General features: G+C 46.0%; 1 protein-coding gene across 5 annotated transcripts in view; it reads left to right on the top strand.

The window, feature by feature from the left end:
- The window catches only part of LOC102460546 (Na(+)/citrate cotransporter), a 34,068-nt gene extending 16,377 nt beyond the window's left edge, over positions 1–17,691 (top strand). For 2 of the 5 annotated variants that reach the window (XM_075904909.1, XM_075904911.1), the window contains exons 7-12: positions 888–1,100; positions 3,518–3,639; positions 6,397–6,515; positions 8,739–8,900; positions 13,130–13,267; positions 14,600–17,691. In XM_075904909.1, coding sequence (XP_075761024.1) covers positions 888–1,100; positions 3,518–3,639; positions 6,397–6,515; positions 8,739–8,900; positions 13,130–13,267; positions 14,600–14,728 — 883 coding nt within the window. In that variant the 3' untranslated portion in view covers positions 14,729–17,691. The other 3 variants (XM_075904910.1, XM_075904913.1, XM_075904914.1) reach the window with 3 other exon arrangements.
- The last annotated feature ends 2,452 nt before the right edge of the window (positions 17,692–20,143 follow it).

The raw sequence follows: 20,143 nt of genomic DNA, 5'->3' as shown, positions 1-20,143 counted from the left end.
CTTATCTTATTTCAAGCTAAGGGTGCGGTGCAAACGCACCCAAAGTGAGATGTCCCTGACTGAGAAGGAAAAAGGCACTCCTCACATTCTCTGTGCACACCAGAGCCTAGGGGAGACCAGGCTGGTAGATTTTATGTTCTCCAGCCCTGTGAGAGGGTGGCAGAGGTCTAGAGCACCAATGCAGGCTCCCCAATGGGGGGGACAATCCCTGAGCCACAGGGTCTGGATCCAGGCAAGCTGGGAGCCACAGCCGGCCCCCGGGTCATAGGTTCCCCACCCCAGTTTACAATTTGGAAGCAAAGTACTGGAATCACACATGTCATGTAACACTGTATATCTTTAATAGGAAGTTCACATGCATAACCCTCTGTGGTGAGATTGAACTTTGCTTGTTACCATCGCATTTGTAGTTAATTTTTATTTTCCAGTATATTCTAGAGAGCACAACTGATCTTGAGGCTCCACACGTAGTAAGAAAGAGTTCCTACCCCAATGACTTTATAATCTATCTAGACGAGATGGGCAAAGAGTGGGCCAGGAAACAGAGGCACAGAGAGGTGAAGTGACATGCCTAAGGTTGTAGATCAAATCTGTAGCAGAGTCAAGAATACACTCTAGCTCTCCTGACTCCCAGTGCAGTGCCCTGCTCCCCAGACCACACATCTCAGCAGGCGATAGTAGCCCATAGCAGCTATGTGCAAAGGATAAGACAGGAGCTGTTAACTTTATAACATGCTGAAGCTGCAGCCATTCCCACGGGGTGCTAACAGGGTTCTTGTGCCCCCTGTGGCAAGAGTCAAAGCGGATTTGCTTGTATTTTCTCTTGGAAATATTTATAATGTCCCTCCTTTTATTTTTTTAACTTTTTCTTTCTTTTCTTTTTCCAGTTTTAGAAAAACATGGGGCTGCGGGATGGAAAGATCGGACAAAGAGAAATCTGCTCTCCGTGTGCTCAAGGAAGAGCACCAGAAACTAGGATCCATCTCCTTTGCTGAATTCAGTGTCCTTATGCTCTTCCTTCTGCTGATTCTCCTGTGGTTTAGTAGAGATCCGGGCTTTGTTCCTGGCTGGGCCACCTTCCTCTTCAACAAAGATGAAGAGTAAGTTTGAATCCTGCAGTGTTTTGGCTGATGGAGCAATATGTTATTTGCCTCTACGCCTGTTTGATCATAAGGGGTGTTTCATTCAGCTCCTGTCTCACGTCACACATGGACGTTGCGTGATGGGTCTGATGCTAGTTCTCATTTGTTGGGCAGCACTAAACCACCAGATAATTGACAACCTCTGCTCTAAAGAGGCACATGTAACAAAGGTGCTGCAGAGCCAGTGTGAGGGATATTCATGGTATTTGTGTGTCAATCCAATTTGTGTATATATTTTTATTAGCCTTCCAATTTTATGAACTAGGATCAGGTTTAATGTCATTTTAATAGGCAGTAATGTCATTTGCAAGGGAGAAGCTATCCATCACCCACAAAGAAACTGACTCAGTGATTTGAATGACTTCTCTATCTTCCTCCTGTGCTCTTAACCTTGCACACAAGTTTTAAGGGGAGACACAATTAAGATCATTTCTTGCCACAACCCCACATGTGCAGCAACATCTGAATTGTTGTGGCTTTCCTGTTGAGAAGTGTCTTTATTCAGCTCACATGCACCAATTGCATGTACAAAAGTTGTGCTCATGAGAGCTCTACACGGTGCCAAATTTTGGAAAAAAGTGCTCTTTTGAGCCATTTCTTCCTTATTCCTCGTAAAACTAAGTTTACAGGGATGGCAAAAGAGTGCATCCGCTTTTTCGAAATTTTTTCCGAAAAAGCGGACGTGTTCCTTGGACACAGTGTTGCTTTTCCAGGATACCTCCGGAAAAGCAATGCAGTCTAGACGTAGCCTCACTCAAGCACATGGCCAAGCAGGCAGAAACATTTTAAGCTCTGCAAGCCTTTAGCTCTGCAGGCAGGCAGGCAGGTAAGTCTTCTGGTGAGAACCTGCCTCTGGCACCTTAGCCTCTCCCTTCCCCAACCCTTTGCCCACACACCTGCCCCACTACTCCACATGCACCCATACCGCTTCCCAGATCTAGCACCCGAATCTTCTGCCTGAGATCACAATCCCCTCCTATCCTAGCTCACATCCCAAAAACCTGTGTTCCAGTTCCCTGCCCTAGATTACAACCACCTCCTTTGCCAAAACTCCCTCTCAGACTCCATTCTGCCTCCGGCACCCCAGTCCTTTACTCCAAGCTCCCTTCTGCACCCAGCTTCCACGCCAGTCCCTGCACCTCCTCCATTAATACCATAGAAGAGTGCAACCCTCAACCACTTTCCAAAATCTTGGGAGTGGCCCCCCCATCAAAAATTATTGCCCATCCCGTGCTAGACTATTCATTGTTTTTTAAGTTTTTCCAGTTACAGACTAACTCAGCTACCCCTTTGGGAGCCTAAATCCATTTTCAAAAGTGAGTTAGGGCACCTCCCATTAAGTGCCTAAGGGTATGTCTACACTGCCATAGGAAGTGTGATAGCACCATAGGCAGATACACTCGCACTAGCTCTAATCTAACTATCTGCCAACCGGAGTGGAGACAAAGGGGGAAGGTGCCCTGGGGCCCGGCAGTTCAGAGAGACCTTGGGCTCCTGGCCACTGTTTCCCCCGGGCCCTAAAAATTGGTGCTCTGGCAGCTCTGAGGGTTGCGGGGGAGGCATGTGGTGCTCTGGACGGTGCAGAAGGTTGCCCCTGCCCTTCCGCCGGAGGACCCACCCCTTTCAGGAGCACAGAGCTGGCTCCCCACCCACACATCTTGCCCAGGGGCCCACAGAGGCTTGTGGCTCCCCTGCCCGAGTACCAATAGCAGCAAAGCTGCAGTAGCTTGGACACAGGCCAGTTGCCAGTGTAAGTACCCAGGGATCCTGGTAGGCTGGACGGTGCGCACTGAAACTCACGTTGCTGCAGCTTCACTGCTCTAGGTACTTATGGCAGCTAGATTAAGGCCAGTGCAGGCATGTCTGCATATGTTGCAATCGCATCTGGGGATTGCAGCATAGACACACATCGGACTTAAGCACCTTAGCCTCTTAAAGGAAATATTTTCAAAGGGCTGATATTCCAGCAGGGTTTTGGTCCAGGCATTCATTCACCTTTAGACAACTTAATTAGCACTCTGTGTCTCAGTTTCCCCAGGATACAATGTGGATGATAATCCTTCCCTACTTAACAGAAGTGTGGTAGAGCAGACGTTTGAGATCTTTCAGTAGAACTGCAAAATGACATTCAGTGAGGTGATACAAATATAGAGATTTGCTGGTCTGAGTATCACAGTCTGCAATATTGGTACAAAATGTTCCTGAATTCTTGACCATTTCGAGAGATTGTAAGGACAAAAGTAAATAGGACTTGTGGGTTACAGTGTACAGGGACAATGGTGTGTGTGTACTGGGTAGATGCCATGCTGGAGGGGTGCCATGTAATGGAGCAAGAGTGTCCTATATTCTAAACTGCTGTGTGCTTTTTCTTGAAGGTACGTTACTGATGCCACAGTAGCTCTCTTTGTTGCACTACTACTGTTCATAGTTCCTGCCACTAAGCCCAAGTTCAACTGCTATCGTCAAAATAGCTTTAACCCTGAACAGAATGAAGAAGGTAACGGAAAGAGAAATTGACACTATCGCGGCTTCGTGATTCTGTGGTGAGAACACAACTCACCATGCTGAGATTGGGAAGTCATTGCTCAGCTGCAGCTGATGGTGCTGGAGGAAGCAATCCTTTGTGACTTATGGCTTGTCTGCAGGAACCATTCGGGTGTTGCAAACTGATGGGGAAATCTACCCTAGGCCAGCCTGCTGCACGCTGTCTGTCTGGATCCTGCTGCTTGCTAAAAATTCCCCTGTGCAGCATGCTATCCAACTCCTCTTTCAGAGCAGGGTAGATCAGAATCTGCTGTGGCACTTTGACTGTGTGTCCATGGGGAACCTGGGTAGAGTTAGTGTGTGGAAAGCTGGTGCAGTACAGATTCACGCTCCAGCCTGCTGCAAACGAAGGGCGGCATATCTTCACTTGCCATGCTGGAGATTGGCATTCTGGCAATCGATTTTAGTGGATCTAGTATAGACCTGCAAATCAAACGCTGATGACAGCTTTGACTGGCATCTGTACTACTTGGAGTTGTGAGGAGTAAGGGAAGCCGATGGAAGCATCTGCTGGAGTTGCGTACCTTAAGCGACCTTCTAGGTCTAGTGTAGACATGGTCTGTGTGTTTAAATAGACAAGCCCTTAGTGTGTGCAATCCCTGGGAGCTAACCTTAATTACTGCTGGTGCTTGGCCCTAACCCAATGTGCACTAGAACGGGCAGTTTTTTCACTAGTATTCCTGTCCTGGGCGATCATGTACCCTGTGAGGGTATGTCTACACTACAAAGTTAGTTCGAACTAACGGACGTTAGTTCGAACTAACTTTAATAGGTGCTACACTAGCGCTCCGCTAGTTCGAATTTGAATCGAACTAGCGGAGCGCTTAGTTCTAACTAGGTAAACCTCATTTTACGAGGACTAACGCCTAGTTCGAAATAGCTAGTTCGAACTAAAGGCTGTGTAGCCCTTTAGTTCGAACTAGTGGGAGGCTAGCCCTCCCCAGGTTTCCCTGGTGGCCACTCTGGCCAACACCAGGGAAACTCTATGCCCCCCTCCCAGCCCCGGACCCCTTAAAGGGGCACGGGCTGGCTACGGTGCCCGTGCCAGGTGCAAGCCTGCCAGCACCCAGCTAGCAGACCCTGCACCTGGCACGGCACAGAGCCACCCACCCGATGCCCCCCAGCCCACCCCCTCTTGCCGGGACCAGGCTGGCGGCTCCTGGGAGCTTGCCCTGGACCGCAAGAGGCGGGCACCTTCCTGGGCTAGTGCGGACATCGTGGACCTCGTCCACGATCTCCGCACTAGGCACAGGAAAGTGGCCGTCTAGGGCAGGAGAGCTGCCAGCCTGGCCACCCAGGAGCAGGTGTGCATGAAAATCAAGGGGGTCCACTGAGACCCCCGACACTGAGCCCTGAGCTTACAATGGCCGTCCTGGGTCAGACCAAAGGTCCATCTAGCCCAGTAGCCTGTCTGCCAACAGCGGCCAACCCTAGGGACCCTGGAGGGGATGGACCGAAGACAATGACCAAGCCATTTGTCTCGTGCCATCCCTCTCCAGCCTTCCACAAACTTTGGGCAGGGACACCACTCCTACCCCCTGGCTAATAGGACTCCATGGACCCAACCTCCATCACTTTATCTCACTTCCCTTGAAACTCTGTTCTAGTTGTAGCCTTCACAGCCTTCTGCAGCAAGGAGTTCCACAGTTTAACTATTTGCTTTGTGAAGAAGAACAACTTTCTCTTACTAGTTTGAAGCCTGCTACCCATTCCTTTCCTTTGGTGCCCTCTAGTCCTTCTTTATGGGAACTAATGAAGAACTTTTCTGTATGCACCATCTCCACCCAACTCCTGCTTTTAGAGACCTCTATCCTGTCCCCCCTCCATCTCCTCTTTTCTAAGCTGAAAAGTCCCAGTCTCTTTAGCCTCTCTTCATATGGGACCTGTTCCCAACCCCTGATCATTTTAGTTGCCCTCCCCTCTCCCAGCCTCTCTCTTCCTCTCTCCCACCTCCTTTTCCCAGTCTCCCCCAGTTTTGTTCAATGAAGACAGATTCCATTTTGGAAGACACGTGATCTTTATTTTGTACATCAAGAAGAGGGGCTAGGGAAGGGTAAGTGGAAGGAGATGAGGGAGGAATGGGGCACGAGCCCCCGATGGGGAGGACTGGGCTGGCTCTGTGGGCTTCTGGGGGTGGAAGCTCTCCTGCAGCCCCCCAATTGCCCCCTCTCCCCAGATGGCAGCCTGCGGCAAGTGCAGCTGGGCTGATGGCCGAGTGGTGTGATGTGCCCAGTGTGGGTACTCTGGGCAATCCAAGCCAGGACTGCTTTGCAAGCGGGGCACCCCTGAGAACTGTCTGTCCGGGGTGGGGGTCGGGACCCTTTAAGCACAGCCCTCGGCTAGCCTGAGACAGCATCTCCATGTTCTAAGTCCTCCTTTTATGCCCTGCCGGCACTGCTTCTGGCCATCCTTAAGCCCTGTTCAGAGTCCACTCAATGTGGACTTGCTAGTTCGAATTAGCAAAACGCTAGTTCGAACTAGTTTTTAGTTCTAGATGCGTTAGTTCGAACTAGCTTAGTTCGAATTAACTAATTCGAACTAAGTTAGTTCGAACTAGCGCTATAGTGTAGACGTACCCTGAGTCACTGGGTGCGGGCGCTTCCTTTGCGCGGGGGTAGTAGCTACAGTAAGCGCACATCTGAGCGTACAGCTGGAACAAAGTTGGCATCTCCATCTCACAGCATTCCATGCTCTGCTTTTATCATTTCAGTGACGCAAGAGCCCTTTTTCCCAGCTCCGCTGCTGGACTGGAAGGTGGTTCAGAGGAAGATGCCCTGGAACATTGTGCTGCTGCTAGGGGGAGGATTTGCCTTGGCCAGTGGAAGCGATGTATGACTTACCCTCTAGCTGCCACTGAGTCTCAGGGGGACTTCTTGGCTCTGCTTTTTGGTCTTGTTCATAACAACGAGTCCAAACAGCACCTGCATGTGAAGCAGGGCTTTATTTGCACCAGGGCTGAACCTTGGCCCTTCTATGCTTGGCAGTATATAGCCCCAACACCTCTGGACTTGCTGCCTCAGTTATGAATGTAAAAAAGTGCTTGAGCCCTGGCATCATTTTCATTACAAACTAAGCAAAGGGCTGAACTGCTAATTAGCAGAATTAGGGATGGGTGCGCCTCAGGAATTGAACTCCAAAACTTCAAGTGTTTTACTCATGTTTCTCCAGAATCTGGGAAGGGTTGACTGGAAGTCTTCTTTGGGGTTTCCTTAGCTGCAAGTAGCACGAGAGTTGCCTTTCTTGTGATGTATTGTCACCCTAGTCCTCCTCCTGGCCAGAGAACAGAAGTGCAACGGTGCAGTAGCTTCAGAGCTGTTAGGAGGATTGTTTAGAAGGGATGCAAACCTCATATTTCAGGGCACAGGAGGGATTGGAAAGCAATTCTGTCAGGGCTGGATTAGCTCTTCTGGGGGCCTTGGGCTAGTAGATTTTGTGGGGCTTCCTAGGCTCTGGGGTGGGGCCAGATATGAGGGAGGGGGCAGCTGGAGAGTGGGGGTAGGGGTGGGAAATAGGGTGCAGGATCTGGGTGAGGGAGCAGGGTCTGGTTCGGAGATAGGGTGCAGGAATGGGGTGGGGATGGGAGTGCAGGGTCTGTGGGGGAGGAAAGGGATTTGGTGCTTACCTGGTGAAGGTTGGGGGATATGTGGCTCCATGCAGCCTTGTGCTTGTAGGCAACACCCCCGCCACTGCCATTGGCCATAATTCCCAGCCCATGGGAGTGGAGCCTGCAGGCAAGCACCACTGCCAGAGATGCATGAGGCTCCAGCCGGGAAGCAAGGGGGAACAGCAGCATGTAGAGCTTTTGAGGCTGCATCCTGGGCCACTAGATGCAGCCCCTAAATCTCCTTTCCTAATCCAGCCAACTTCTATGTGAATCTTATTCCATAGTCATCCACTAGGAGTTTCTTGAACCTTCCTTTGGCAGGTCTGGTAGGGTACGTCTACACTGCAGTGCTATTTCCGGATAGTTCTGGTATCACAAAATAGCTATTCTGTGTCTTTTGAACAAGCCTGTTATTTCAAGGTCTCTCTCAAAATAATGGGCACGCTATTCTGACGTCCCTGTAAACCTCGTTCCATGGGGATTAAGGGACATTTTGGAATAGTGGTTTATTTTGAAATTTTGGCATTGTGTAGACAGTACCAAATTATGACCTAAGCTATTTCGCAATACACTTGAAATAAGCTACGCAATTTGCACAGCTCAAATTGCGTAGCTTGTTTCGAGCTAAGAGTGCAGTGTAGAGGCACCCGTAGTCACTACCATCAGAGATAGGAATAGGACTCGTTGGGCCACTGTTCTGATCTAATGTTCCTCACTTAGGAAAAGGTTCAATTCAGTTCTAGAAGTAGGCAAGGATTTGCAAGAGCCCTTTAAACTGTTAAAATTTAAACTGTTTCTTGCATCCCTGTTGAGATGGGTCTGGATCAAACCCCCAGAAGCTCAAACTGTCCAGCTTTGAGGAAGTTCACCTCCTGATCCAAACTTTGTGGCTGGACTGTTATTAAATGACGGACCAAATAAAAGCCCTGGATTGGAACATTGCCCAGACTTTGGATCTGCAGGTTTCAAAGTGTGGGTTTTGGACTGCATAGCAGAAAATCTTTAAAAGCCACTGGAGATAATCTCTGATAGTATTCATGAAGGAAAACACAATCGATTCAGTACCTTCAGAAGCTTTAGCAATTCTTTCAATAATTCCTGTGAGCAATTCATTAAATTCTTGGCAAGGTGTGACTTCCTTGATCTTGGATATAAGTCAGTTTTATGCTTCTACATGGCAAAACTGTAAGTTCCTTCTGATGAGAATGGGAGAAATAAATCTGACTTAATTTCCAACTGGCAGGGAATCTCCTTTATTATTATTTTAAAGAAAGCTCACATCATTTCTTTTATAAATGACCCAGTTTGCCTGCTTTTGAATGCTCTAACCACTAATGTCAATGGCCTGTTTTCATGTGTGTATTGGGGTTTGGCAATACATTGCACACTGCATGAGCAATGGTCTAGAGTTCCGTGTCTTACTGAAATGCACCTCTTGATCTTGTCAGGCTTCTGGTCTGTCGAAATGGCTGGGGAATCAGATGACCCCATTGCATGCTGTTCCACCCTGGGCCATTGCAGTGATCCTTTCACTTGTTATCGCAGTCTTCACCGAATGCACCAGCAATGTAGCTACGGCCACCCTCTTTCTACCTGTCTTTGCGTCCTTGGTAAGATTCATTTTCTTCATGGGTTTTTCTCACTGCTGATCTGTAAAGTTGACTTTAACATCAAAGAAAAATGGATAATCTTTTAAAACAGAGCAAGGCCATATTAATTACCATGTGCAGTATATATGATTTAAGCCAAGGGAATCTTTATGCAAATAGGGTTACTCCAGAAAGCATACAACGTATCAGACAGCACTGGCTCCAGTGCTAGGGGAAACATCCTTTGTTTATCCACAGGCCAGGTATCACACAGGCAGCAGCTCTGCAGACTTCCCTGTTACTGCCCTGCCACTGTGCATCAGCCTTGATGGGACAACTCCTGGAGTGAGAGAGTAAATCAACTTCCGTGGTCCCTCTCCTGAAATTGCCTAATAGGAGGCCAGTTAATGCCAACTGCTGTGCAAGGCGGGCACTTATCCACTAGAAAGTGGACTGAGCCACCAAATCATTTAACAGAGCTCACTCAACACCAGTCAGCTGGTAAGGACTTTGGGTCACTTGGGCTGTATTCGACCAGAAGTCTGGAGGTTAAAAGTTCTAGCTTGTCCCCGCGCGTTAGCCAGTCCCCACCAAAAACATTTCAGGAGAGCATCGCTGAAGTCAATAGGCCCTAAACACAAGCTGAAAATTAAGCACATGTGAACTGAAGTACTGGACCTTATGAATATGGAAAGTTATGAAACTTATGAAAAAGTTTCAGTGAAGCCAATTAGGATAAACTTAAGCACATGCGTTTAGTATTGTTTAGATAAGTTTAGTTCTGAGGGCTTGTTTTTTCTATTGCCTTACACCTTGCATGATCATTTACCAAGTGCAAAATGAGTACAAAATGTATTTAACATTTTACCCCTACTTTGCAGAGGTGTAAATGATGACCCAAGGAAAGGACAGTGGAGAACTGAGCCCTGGATGTATATCATTAATTAAATGCTTTACGCTCCTTTTGGATTACAAATGTTAAATAAATGCAAAATGTTATTTCCTTTGCTTTCACAGTCTTCTTGTAGACAGCAGATTTCCCTTCCCCCCGCATTTCAAGATTTGTGTTCTCCTTTGGTAATATCCAGCACACTTCATTCATTTCCTAGGATGTTTCAGCCATCTCAGTCTCTTTCTGCAGAATAAAACAGAACATTTTTAAATCCATAAGGAGAGGACTAAAATGGTACAGATGTTTTTGAGCAGAGCTGGCACTAGAGCAGATGAGTATAGATAGCCTTGTCTTTATTTTTAATTAATTTTAATTTTATCTTTCAAGCAGAATTAACCTGAACTAGGCTGTTTAGCTGGCAGTGTCTTAAATAGACACTGAAGTTCTGGATACTAGAGAAGCCCACAAAATGGGCATAATGTTTTGCTCTGTGAGTCTTGTAATTATAATCAAGTGCCTATATCACTTGGAAAACCATCTCAAAGTGTTGTGGGAGATCAAACAACAGAACTCCCTATAAATTTGACCAGAACCACAAATTATACCATGCAGAGGAGGAAAAAATCACCAAGCATCATTTTTATATGTAACTCTGCAGCCAAAAGTGAATTGTGAAGAGAAATAAACCAGACATGTAGCAAGCCTCATTTAGGAGAAAAAACTTCATGCATGGGAATGTTGAAGGTAATGGAACCAACTCTGTGTTGGCAAGAGGACAGAGCAGAGCTATAGCGAGGTATTTTAGCATCTGGAGCGAGCAAACAAGATTCTGAGATGCATTAGCAGGAGTGTTGTGAGCAACGCATGGGAAGTCATTTTTCCGCTCTACCCTGAACTGATTAGGCCTTAAATGGAGTATTGTGTCCAGTTCTGGGTACCACATTTCAAGAAAGATTTGGAGAAAGTCCAGAGAAGAGCAACAAAAATTAGTAAAGGTCTAGAAAACATGACCAATGAGGGAAGACTGAAGGAACTGGGCTTGTTTAGTTTAGAAAAGAGAAGACTGAGAGGGGACATGATAGCAGTTTTTTCAAGAACCTAAAAGGGTGTTACAAGGAGGAGGGAGAAAATTGTTCTTCTTGGCCTGTGATGATAGGACAAGAAGAAATGCCTCAAATTGCAGCAAGGGAGGTTTACGTTGGACATTAGGAAAAACTTCCTGTCTGGGTGGTTAAACACTGGAATAAATTGCCTAGGGAGCTTGTGGAGTCTCCATCGCTGGAGATATTTAAGAGCAAGTTAGCTACATATCTATCAGGGATGATCTGGATGGTGCTTGGTCTTGCCAAGAGGGCAGGGGGCTGGACTTGATGATCTCTTGAGATCCCTTCTAGTTCTAGTGTTCTATGAATCTATGATTCTGTAAGCATATTTGTTCTCCCATTGGGCTTTTCTCTCCCCATTTTTCCAACCCCATGGCTTTGCACCCTAGGCAGCTGCCCTTCTCACCCTGCACTGGTTATGGGCAGGGTGAGAGTCACTGCATATGTTTGATTTAGAAGAGATGGACAGTATGAAAATAAGAATAGAAAGCCAGCAGGAAGAATACTGACTCGTCAGAGTCATAAACAGTTTATATACAAAATAAATTAAATGGTGATTATGGGGATCTTTGGCTGAATGCCATTTCAGGACAACGAGACTACCTTGTGAAACCTGCTTGTACAGAATTCATACAGAGTGAGATTTCGTGTATAGTGAAGTGATGATAACATTTGGCACTCTTTGGTAAAGACCCTCATCTGGCATAAAGCCATGTGACTTCACCGAAGTCTGTGAAGCTATATTGATTTATACCAGCTTTCAGGGGGTAGCCGAGTAAGTCTGTACAGGATAAATTCAAAAATCAACAAATGATCTGGTAGCACATTATAGACTAACAAAACACATAGATGACTAGTCATCTGAAGAAGTGGGCTGTGCCCACGAAAGCTCATGATACCATCTAGATGTTTTGTTGGTCTATAAAGTGCTACCAGACTATTTGTTGCTTTTTAAGTTTGATTTATACCAGATAAGAGTCTGGGGACCCCAGACTTTGTTCCCAGACCTCACAGGAGGTAGTAAGGATAACTACATGTGAAAGGCCATTTTAGAGAGGACTGTCACAAGTTGTCCTCCATGTCCACTGAAGGTAAGAGAAGAAGTAATGGGCTTAATCTGTACCAAGGGAGATTTGGGTTAGATGGTGGGAACAACTTTCTAGTAGTTGAGATCTGGAATAGCCTTGCAAGGGAGGCTGTGGAATCTTCATCAGAGGAGATTTTTAAGAACAGGTTGAACAAACAGCTGTCAGGGATGGTTTTCGTTTACTTGGTCCTGCTGCAGTGGCTAAACTGCATGACCTTTTGAGGTGCCTTCCAGCATTATGGTCCTAAGATTCTGTGACTGTGAGGCACTCAGGTACTAAGCAAATGAGCCATTGAAATACCTCAGATATACAGATCGATCATCCCCAAATGTTTGGAAAATATTATGGAGCCAAATTCTGCCCTCAGATATGCATGTGCAGTTGCCTTTAATTAGGATGGGATTTGGGTGCCCCTCTGAGGGCAAAATGTATTATTATTGTAGGGCCTAGGAGCCTCAGCCACGGATGAGGGGTCCACTGTTCTTTGTGCTGTTTAAACACAGAACAAGAACATTTAACCCTAATCATTTACCTTAACCCATATAAATATCCCGTGAGGTAACACATGTTTGCTTTGTTTTACAATGGTACCCCCCTTTTACAGCTAGGGAACTGAGAGAGATTCTTGATTTTTCAAAAGTGCTGATCACCTAGAGCTCCCATGACCACAGATGAAGTTGTGGGGGCTCAGCAGATCCATAAATCAGGTCAGTGCTGACCTAAAACCATTCCCATTGAGGCCAGTGGTGAAATGCCTCTTGCCTTCCATGGGAACTGAGCTAAGCCAGGCCTGTGCACTTCTGAAAGATCCTACTCCAAATGACCTGCCCATGGATAGATAGTCTATGCCAGATGCCGGGTTAGAAGTGAAGATTTCCTAATGGCTAGTCTAGCATTCAAACTAGTAACCCAGCCCCTCTCTCTGACTATAGGGTGGAAGCCTTGACCTGCATCAATAACGTGAGATGCAAGCCATGCAGGTCTGGTTAGAATGAACTTTCTGTTCAGTGACACCGTCCTTTGCTAGGAGAGGAGCCCAGGGAATCATGAATTTGCTTTTCAGCCGTACCTTACACTGGGGGTGAACTGACATACTGTGTCTGAGCCTCTCTTCCTTCTTCTGTTTCTCAATGTTGCTAATGCTGCCCCTGGTCTGTTTTTCCTCAGTCGCAGTCCATCGAAGTCAATCCTTTGTACATCATGATCCCTTGTACACTCAGTGCCTCTTTTGCCTTCATGCTCCCGGTGGCGACACCTCCAAACGCGATAGTGTTTTCCTATGGTCACCTCCGTGTTTCAGACATGGTAAGATCATGATAACCATTTCCTGATATTTTGCAAAATATCATGAATATTGCTTACGTTTATGGTCTGGCATTTCTATAGTTCCCTTGGCTCTCCAGAGTTACATGCAGGACTGGTGACAGAATTTGCCAGGCTCCGAGGAAATGTGGGAAGGGGTATAGGGGAGGATACTCAGCTCTGGGATCCCCAGAAGAGGCAGGGCCTAAGGTGCAAGGGGCGGGGCTAGAGACAGCCAATCATCAGTGCTGCCCAGACTGCATCACACTGGACTCTGGCAGAGAATTAAAAGGCCCAGGGCTCCAGCAGCTACTGTGGTAGCCTTGTGGGGCAGCTCAGTGTCCCGGGCTCTTCTAAATCGCCGGGCCCCTGCCTTCCCTGTTGGCAGCCTTGGTTCCATATAAATAACCTCCGCCTTTAATGCTACCACCCTGCGTTGTTGTATTAGGAACAGTGGCACTTTGCTCCAAGTAAATGCCATACAGAATAAAATTGCTATCTTATGGGTTTTATACGTACACGGTAAAATTGTGTTCTCTGCAGCTTCATTATCTTCAAAAGGTTCCCAACAGCATGGCTGGGGGCCTGACCCTGTTCCGATTGTGGCCAATAGCTGAGTAAGACTGATCCTGGAATTGCTGGAGTGCAGGTGAACTGCTGCACTATGCAGAGCCAAGTTGAAGTCAGTGGGGCTCTCTGGAGTCCATCCATGTGTCAGATGAGAGTCCTTAATTACTCCAGACCCTGCGACCAGCAGAAGCTATGTCAGCAAGAGAAATGCTCCCACACTCATAGCATTGTTCATACGGGCGCTTACATTGGCCTAAGTTATGATGCTCATCAGTGTGGCTCATTCACACTCCTGGGCAATATCATTTATGGGGATTTAAGCTGTAGTGTAGGCATAGCCATAGTGTGGCAGAATCATACTCTCAGCCAATAAACCCAGCTTGTTTGACTGTCAAAGTGGCAATATCTTTTATTGGACCAGGTTCTGTGTGTGAGAGAGACAAGCTTTTGACTTGGTCCAGTTAAAAGATATTATTTTACTCACTTTAATATCCCGGGACCTCCACTGCATACAACAATGGAAGCTATCGTGTTCAATGGTCTTTCAAGATTGCAAACTAATTAAGAGTTTGCACCGTGTTCCAGGGCAGTTCTATTTATGGAAGAACATAGAACAGCAAGCACAGTGGTTACTTCCATGCTTTTAATAGGATCAGGCATCTAGTTATGCCTTCAGGTTTCTTCATTGTGTTTATGTGAATGGGTTCTGGCAGCTCTATGGAGACTCATTGTGCCAGTGTTTTGTGCTTCATTTTTCCTTGCCAGGCAAAATCTGGAATAGTGATGAACATTATCGGAATCATCTGCGTCACTTTGGCCATCAACACCTGGGGACGTCCCATGTTCACCTTGGACACGTTCCCATCCTGGGCCAATACCACGGCTGGACAGTGAGGAGTAAAGAATTTATCAGCAGACCCAAAGGAATCCTAGTACTGTTTCTTCCTTGCCCCACATCCTGCCTAGAGCCTTATAGGAACCTCGGATGCTGCGTTAGGATGAATGCAACATTTTGAGTTCTAAATATCAGGTCAGGTACAAATCAACTCATTCCAGCCGAGACTGAGCCACATGTGCTGCATCTGCACTGCAGTCCGGGGAGAGCCGTCCCTATTGTGCCTGTGATCTCTGTGGGTCTCCACACAAGACAGGAATGTAGCTCAAGCTTTGATTTATCTTTTTTATATGAAGGAGAGGCGGCGCTGCAATGAGTGGCTTGAACCTCCATGAAACTAGTGAGCACTTGGACTGAGCATGCCAACTGTCATTTGGAGGCTACTGCAGGACTGGTCCATACTCAGCAATGTCGGGAGAACAATTCCTTCGGAATACAGAGCCAGCAGTGTTCCCTGAACCCTGGTCTTCCCTTCCAAACCTTTGCACATTAGCACACAGCTGGGAAGGGTCTGGCTGACTAATACCAAGCTGAGAGACCAGGTCTCGGCAGTCACGCCAGGCTGAGCTTTGGTCAGTTTCACGTTGTTGCCCGTTGCACTCAGGATTCAACAGAGCAAGTATTTTATTAGACAACGTGGAAGTGATCAGCATGGGCAGCCCAACTTTCAGGTGTATTCAAACCTCCTAGATTAACCCCTTAAGTGCCCACCCTGCATACTGTGAGTTAACTCTTTAATTCTGGGTTGAAGACAAGTCCTGAAAGACCAGCCCTTCAGTGGGAACAGACTTTGAACTTGTATCAAAATATAGCAATAATCAGAAAGTGAATTTACAGCTATTTGTGGGATGGGTCCTGAAATCCTTACACATGGATCCCTGTGCCAAAGGGCTCCAATAGCTGGGCCAAGGGGCTCCAAATGGCTGCTTTGTTTGATACAGGTCTGACTACAGTCCTGTGTGTAAAGTGTTTTGTAGCACCTGGAATAGCACCATGATTTCTCTCAGTTTTTCTGGATCAACTGGTGGCAGACAGCTACAAAAGTGTCTGGCAATGCTTCTGTGGAAAGGTTTTATTTAGCCTTTGGGGGCTAAATTAATGAAAGCCATAACCCCACAGTTTAGTGGAATGACCACAGGCCTGGGTGCCAGGCACCTCCTAAGTTCTGTTCCCAGACTCAATATGTAGCCTTGACTACATGGTCACATAATCACTAAACCACTCTGTGCCTCAGTTTCCCAGCTTCAAAATGAGGATAACGCTACTTACCTACCTCACAGGGGTGTTGTGAGGCTTAAGAGCCCAACTCCTGCAGCCCTAAGAGGTCAGCTTGGAAAAGGGCTTCAGGATTTGGCCCCAATGTAACAAATTAATGCACATAAGATGTTAAATGTTGTTATGCTTTTTCTTTATAGAACTGGGAAAATAATTATTGCTTTGCCTTTAAAAGCAAAGACAATATTTATCTGCAAAAACCTCTAGTGAAGAGCGAGAGGTATGTCCTAAAGGAAAACCCTGTTTCATAATTATTTAAATTCATTGTGTAAGGTCCTGATCCTGTAAGGTGCTGAGCACCATCCCCCCCATTGACTCTGGTGAGAGTTGCACTTGGGCTCTCCAAGGGATATGCTCATTCTCTCAGGTAGGCTTGTCCTGGAGTTTCCAGGAATTAGAGAGAAATCTTAAAGAGATCTTATGTCATGGGTTAAAACCTCCACGAATATGTCCAAGCAGAAATGGCAACCCTAGTCTCAGGTTTAAAGAGTTTGTACTTTGGCCAAAAGCCCAATACAGTGTGGGTGGCCCCCTCCCTATTACTGCAGGGGAAGGACAAAGTTCATCAGCAATTGGGTTTTCTGGCTGATGAACTTCATCTAACAAGCTACAACTGTCAGTATGTTAAGGAAGATCCCAAACCAAGCAAGAGCTGTTATAGTTGTGGGCATCTGATGAACACTTGCCTACACAGAGAAACACAATGGCTGTGTCTACATTGGCAAGTTATTCCAGAAAATCAGCTGCTTTTCCGGAAAAACTTGCCAGCTGTCTACACTGGCCGCTTGAATTTCTGGAAAAGCACTGACGAATGTAAAATCATCAGTGCTTTTCCAGAAAAACTATGCTGCTCCCGTTCGGGCAAAAGTCTTTTTCCGGAAAACTGTTCCGGAAAAGGGCCAGTGTAGACAGCACAGTAGTGTTTTCCGCAAAAAAGCCCCAATCGCGAAAATGACGATCGGGGCTTTTTTGCGGAAAAGTGCATCTAGATTGGCCACGGACGCTTTTCCAGGAAAAGTGCTTTTCCGGAAAAGCGTCCTGCCAATCTAGACGCACTTTTCCGGAAACATGTTTAACGGAAAACCTTTTCCATTAAAAGCATTTCCGGAAAATCATGCCAGTGTAGACGTAGCCAATGAAATCAATGGGTATGCATTACATACCGTGTTCAGCTGCTTGTGTAAATCCCACTAGACATCTCTCCACGTCTTTTGTAGGGTGACCGGATGTCCAGGTTTAATAAGGACAGTCTTGATGCTTGAGGCTTTTTCATCTATATGAGCCTATTACGCCCAAACCTGGCCCCATTTTCACCCTTGCTATCCAGTCACCATAACCTTTTGTGCCTAAATCCCTTTGTAAATCTGGCCCAATGTGCTGCCCTGAGATGCTGATTGCCCTTGACTCCCAGTGCCTTTTAGGAAGTGATCCAAGGGCCTCTTTGCGGGAGAGTAATGACTCACAAGTCTCCTTTTTAACTGGTGGGATTAGAGCTGGGTGAAACTTTCCAGTCGATAACACCCAAACTTGTAGCAGATTTGTTCCATGATTTTCAATGCGAATCATTTCAAGTATTCAGTTTGGAACAATTTTTCCTTTCCAGATTTTGCTTTCTTTTATTTAAAAAAAATCAATAAAATTCAGAAGAGTTTAAAAAATGGACAAAATTAAATCAAAAGCTTTTCTTCCATCCAAAATATTTTTCATGGCTTTTCAGAACTTTCCATTGAACTGAAAATAATCATTTTATTCATCCCGCTGTAGCTGGGATGTGAAATCAGGGTGCACTAGGGCTATGTCTACACTGCCATGGGTTTTTTTTTTGGCAGAAGATATGCAAATTGTGCTCTCATTTGCATATCTTCTGCCTATCCTTTTTGCAGAAGAGGTTTTGCTGCTAAAAAGCCCCGTGTAGACAGGGCCATATGTCAGAAAAAAAACCTTTTGCGCAAGATCCCTTATTCCTCAAAAAATGAGGTTTATAGAATTTTGCACAAAAGGGTTTTTTCTGACAAATGGCCCCATCTACATGGGGCTTTTTAGTGGCAAAACCTCTTCTGCAAAAGGATTGGCAGAAGATATGCAAATCGTGCTCTCATTTGCATATCTTCTGCTGAAAAAAAATGACAGTGTAGATGTAGCCTCGGATGCCATGGCAGGTTCTTATTTTTCCTGTCTAAATTAACTTAATTAAAAACTTTCCACTTCAAAGTAGGTTTCTCAGAAGGCCCTTAATTTAGGCGTTCCCCAGCTCTGTGTGCAGGAAGAGTAACCTTGGGGGAATTTTCATAAGATGAGGAAACAACATTGTTATTTGAGTTGTCGTGTCAGTCAGGAGATCTTTTTCTCGTATTGCTGCAAAAGTGGAATTTGAACTTTATTTTCCTATGTGGGCATATAAGATATTTTATTATTGGCAGGAGAAGAGAGGCATATAGGTGTGAAAAGAAAGAACCTGGTTTCAAAGGGTTTGTGTCCTTTTGTTGTAATTATTGAGTCCTCTTCATACATGTCCTTTAAATATCAGGTTTTTCCTTCTAAGGCAGCTTAACTGGAAACATCACAGGATGTGAACCTGCCAAAACAAGCGGGTGAATTCCATCTTCTATCCAGCAGAGATTGTTTTCCTTATTACCCAATGCAGGGCATGATGACTTTGCATGACACCAGTGAAGGGCAACCTAGGCTAGTGAGTGGGCTTCATGTGTGATCCTCCATCATCTTAGTGAGCTGTAAGATTAACCTAGCCATGGTAGCCTCCCCGGATAGTTAAATTTGCTAACTGTGCTTGCGTACTTAGAATTTGTGGGGCGTTCCCGGTGAACCGCAGCAGCACTTTGATTGGATGCAGAGGGAGTGCAAGTCAGTCAGTATAGAGTGCAATCAGCACGCACCTCACTTCACAAGCCTTTCCTGAAGGTCTGTGTCTCTTTAGTAATACCGATAGGAAAAAACCACAGAGAAGGAAAGTAGCAGAATCTGGCAACCCTGCCCATGGGCAATGGTAAAGAAACTATCTCGCGAACTGCATGTAGAGCCCCGATGGACCGCATGTGGCCTTTGAGTTGCAGGCTGCCTATCCCTATGTTACACTCTGTTGCATTATGCTGTATGCTGGTGTCGCTGCACTCAAGCCAGTGAAGGTGTGGTTTGTGGGAAGGGAGCAGAAGAAGAATCCCAGGCCTTGCTGAAGTGAGGATTTCAAGGGGTGCTGGCAGAGCGTGTTAGCTAACACCCACTAAAAAGCTATGTACATAAAGCAGTGTAGACTTGAACATATGCTAAACTGGTCACATTACAGCCAAGCCCCTAGATGGGGCTTAAAATGGGAGGAATTGCCTCAGATGGACGAGTAACCCTAATTGTTGAATGCAAAGCTTAGACGAATGCTCTGGTGCAGATGTCAAGGCTGCCTTTTCTCCTTCAGGCAGCAAGTTTACACTGCTCTGAGCAGCTGTATGGGGAAGGAATTTTTGTTTTATTTCCATGGAGCAATACCTTGTTCCACAAGCAGTGCCTTTCATTTCAATGAGCTTCTGCCATAGAGTGAGGAACTATCTCCGCCAAGCATAGATGTCAGAATCTGGCCTTTAAGGAAGAACTAGCCTTGTACAATGTATCCTGTGTAAATGGCACAAACAGGCTTTTCTTCAGCTTCAATCATGCGTATCGTCCTGTACCAGTGCCTTGAGTAAATATAGGTTGGCAATGCAAGGGGAATTGCACTCTGTCAGTGCTAGATTATATCTGCTGCTAGCATTTCTAGGTACACACTGTTATAGATATTCATATTGGGAACATTTCTTCTTAGTCCATCTTACAATGTTCAGGCTTTAGCTCAAGTGCTGCTATTGGAGTTGATGGTCTTATATGTCTGGTTCCCATGCTGGGTAGGGTAACCAGCCTTTTCCCTCCTGCAGCAGGCTCATTTCCCAAATGGTTGGCCAGGGACATTAAGGGTGCATCTACACAGCAGGGCTTAAGTCGAAATAAGCTTTTCAAATTGAGCTACGTCAATTGTGTAGCTTATTTCAAAATAGCGAGTGTCTACACAGCACTTATTTCGAAACAGAGCACTCTTCCTCTGGCTTCCCTTACTCCTCGTACAATGAAGGTTACAGGAGTCAGAGTAAGAAGTC

Source organism: Pelodiscus sinensis, chromosome 21 (assembly GCF_049634645.1).
Source record: "Pelodiscus sinensis isolate JC-2024 chromosome 21, ASM4963464v1, whole genome shotgun sequence".
Lineage (NCBI taxonomy): Eukaryota > Metazoa > Chordata > Testudines > Trionychidae > Pelodiscus > Pelodiscus sinensis.
Note: the sequence above shows the minus strand (reverse complement) of the source record. Positions and strands in the feature narration are given on the sequence as shown.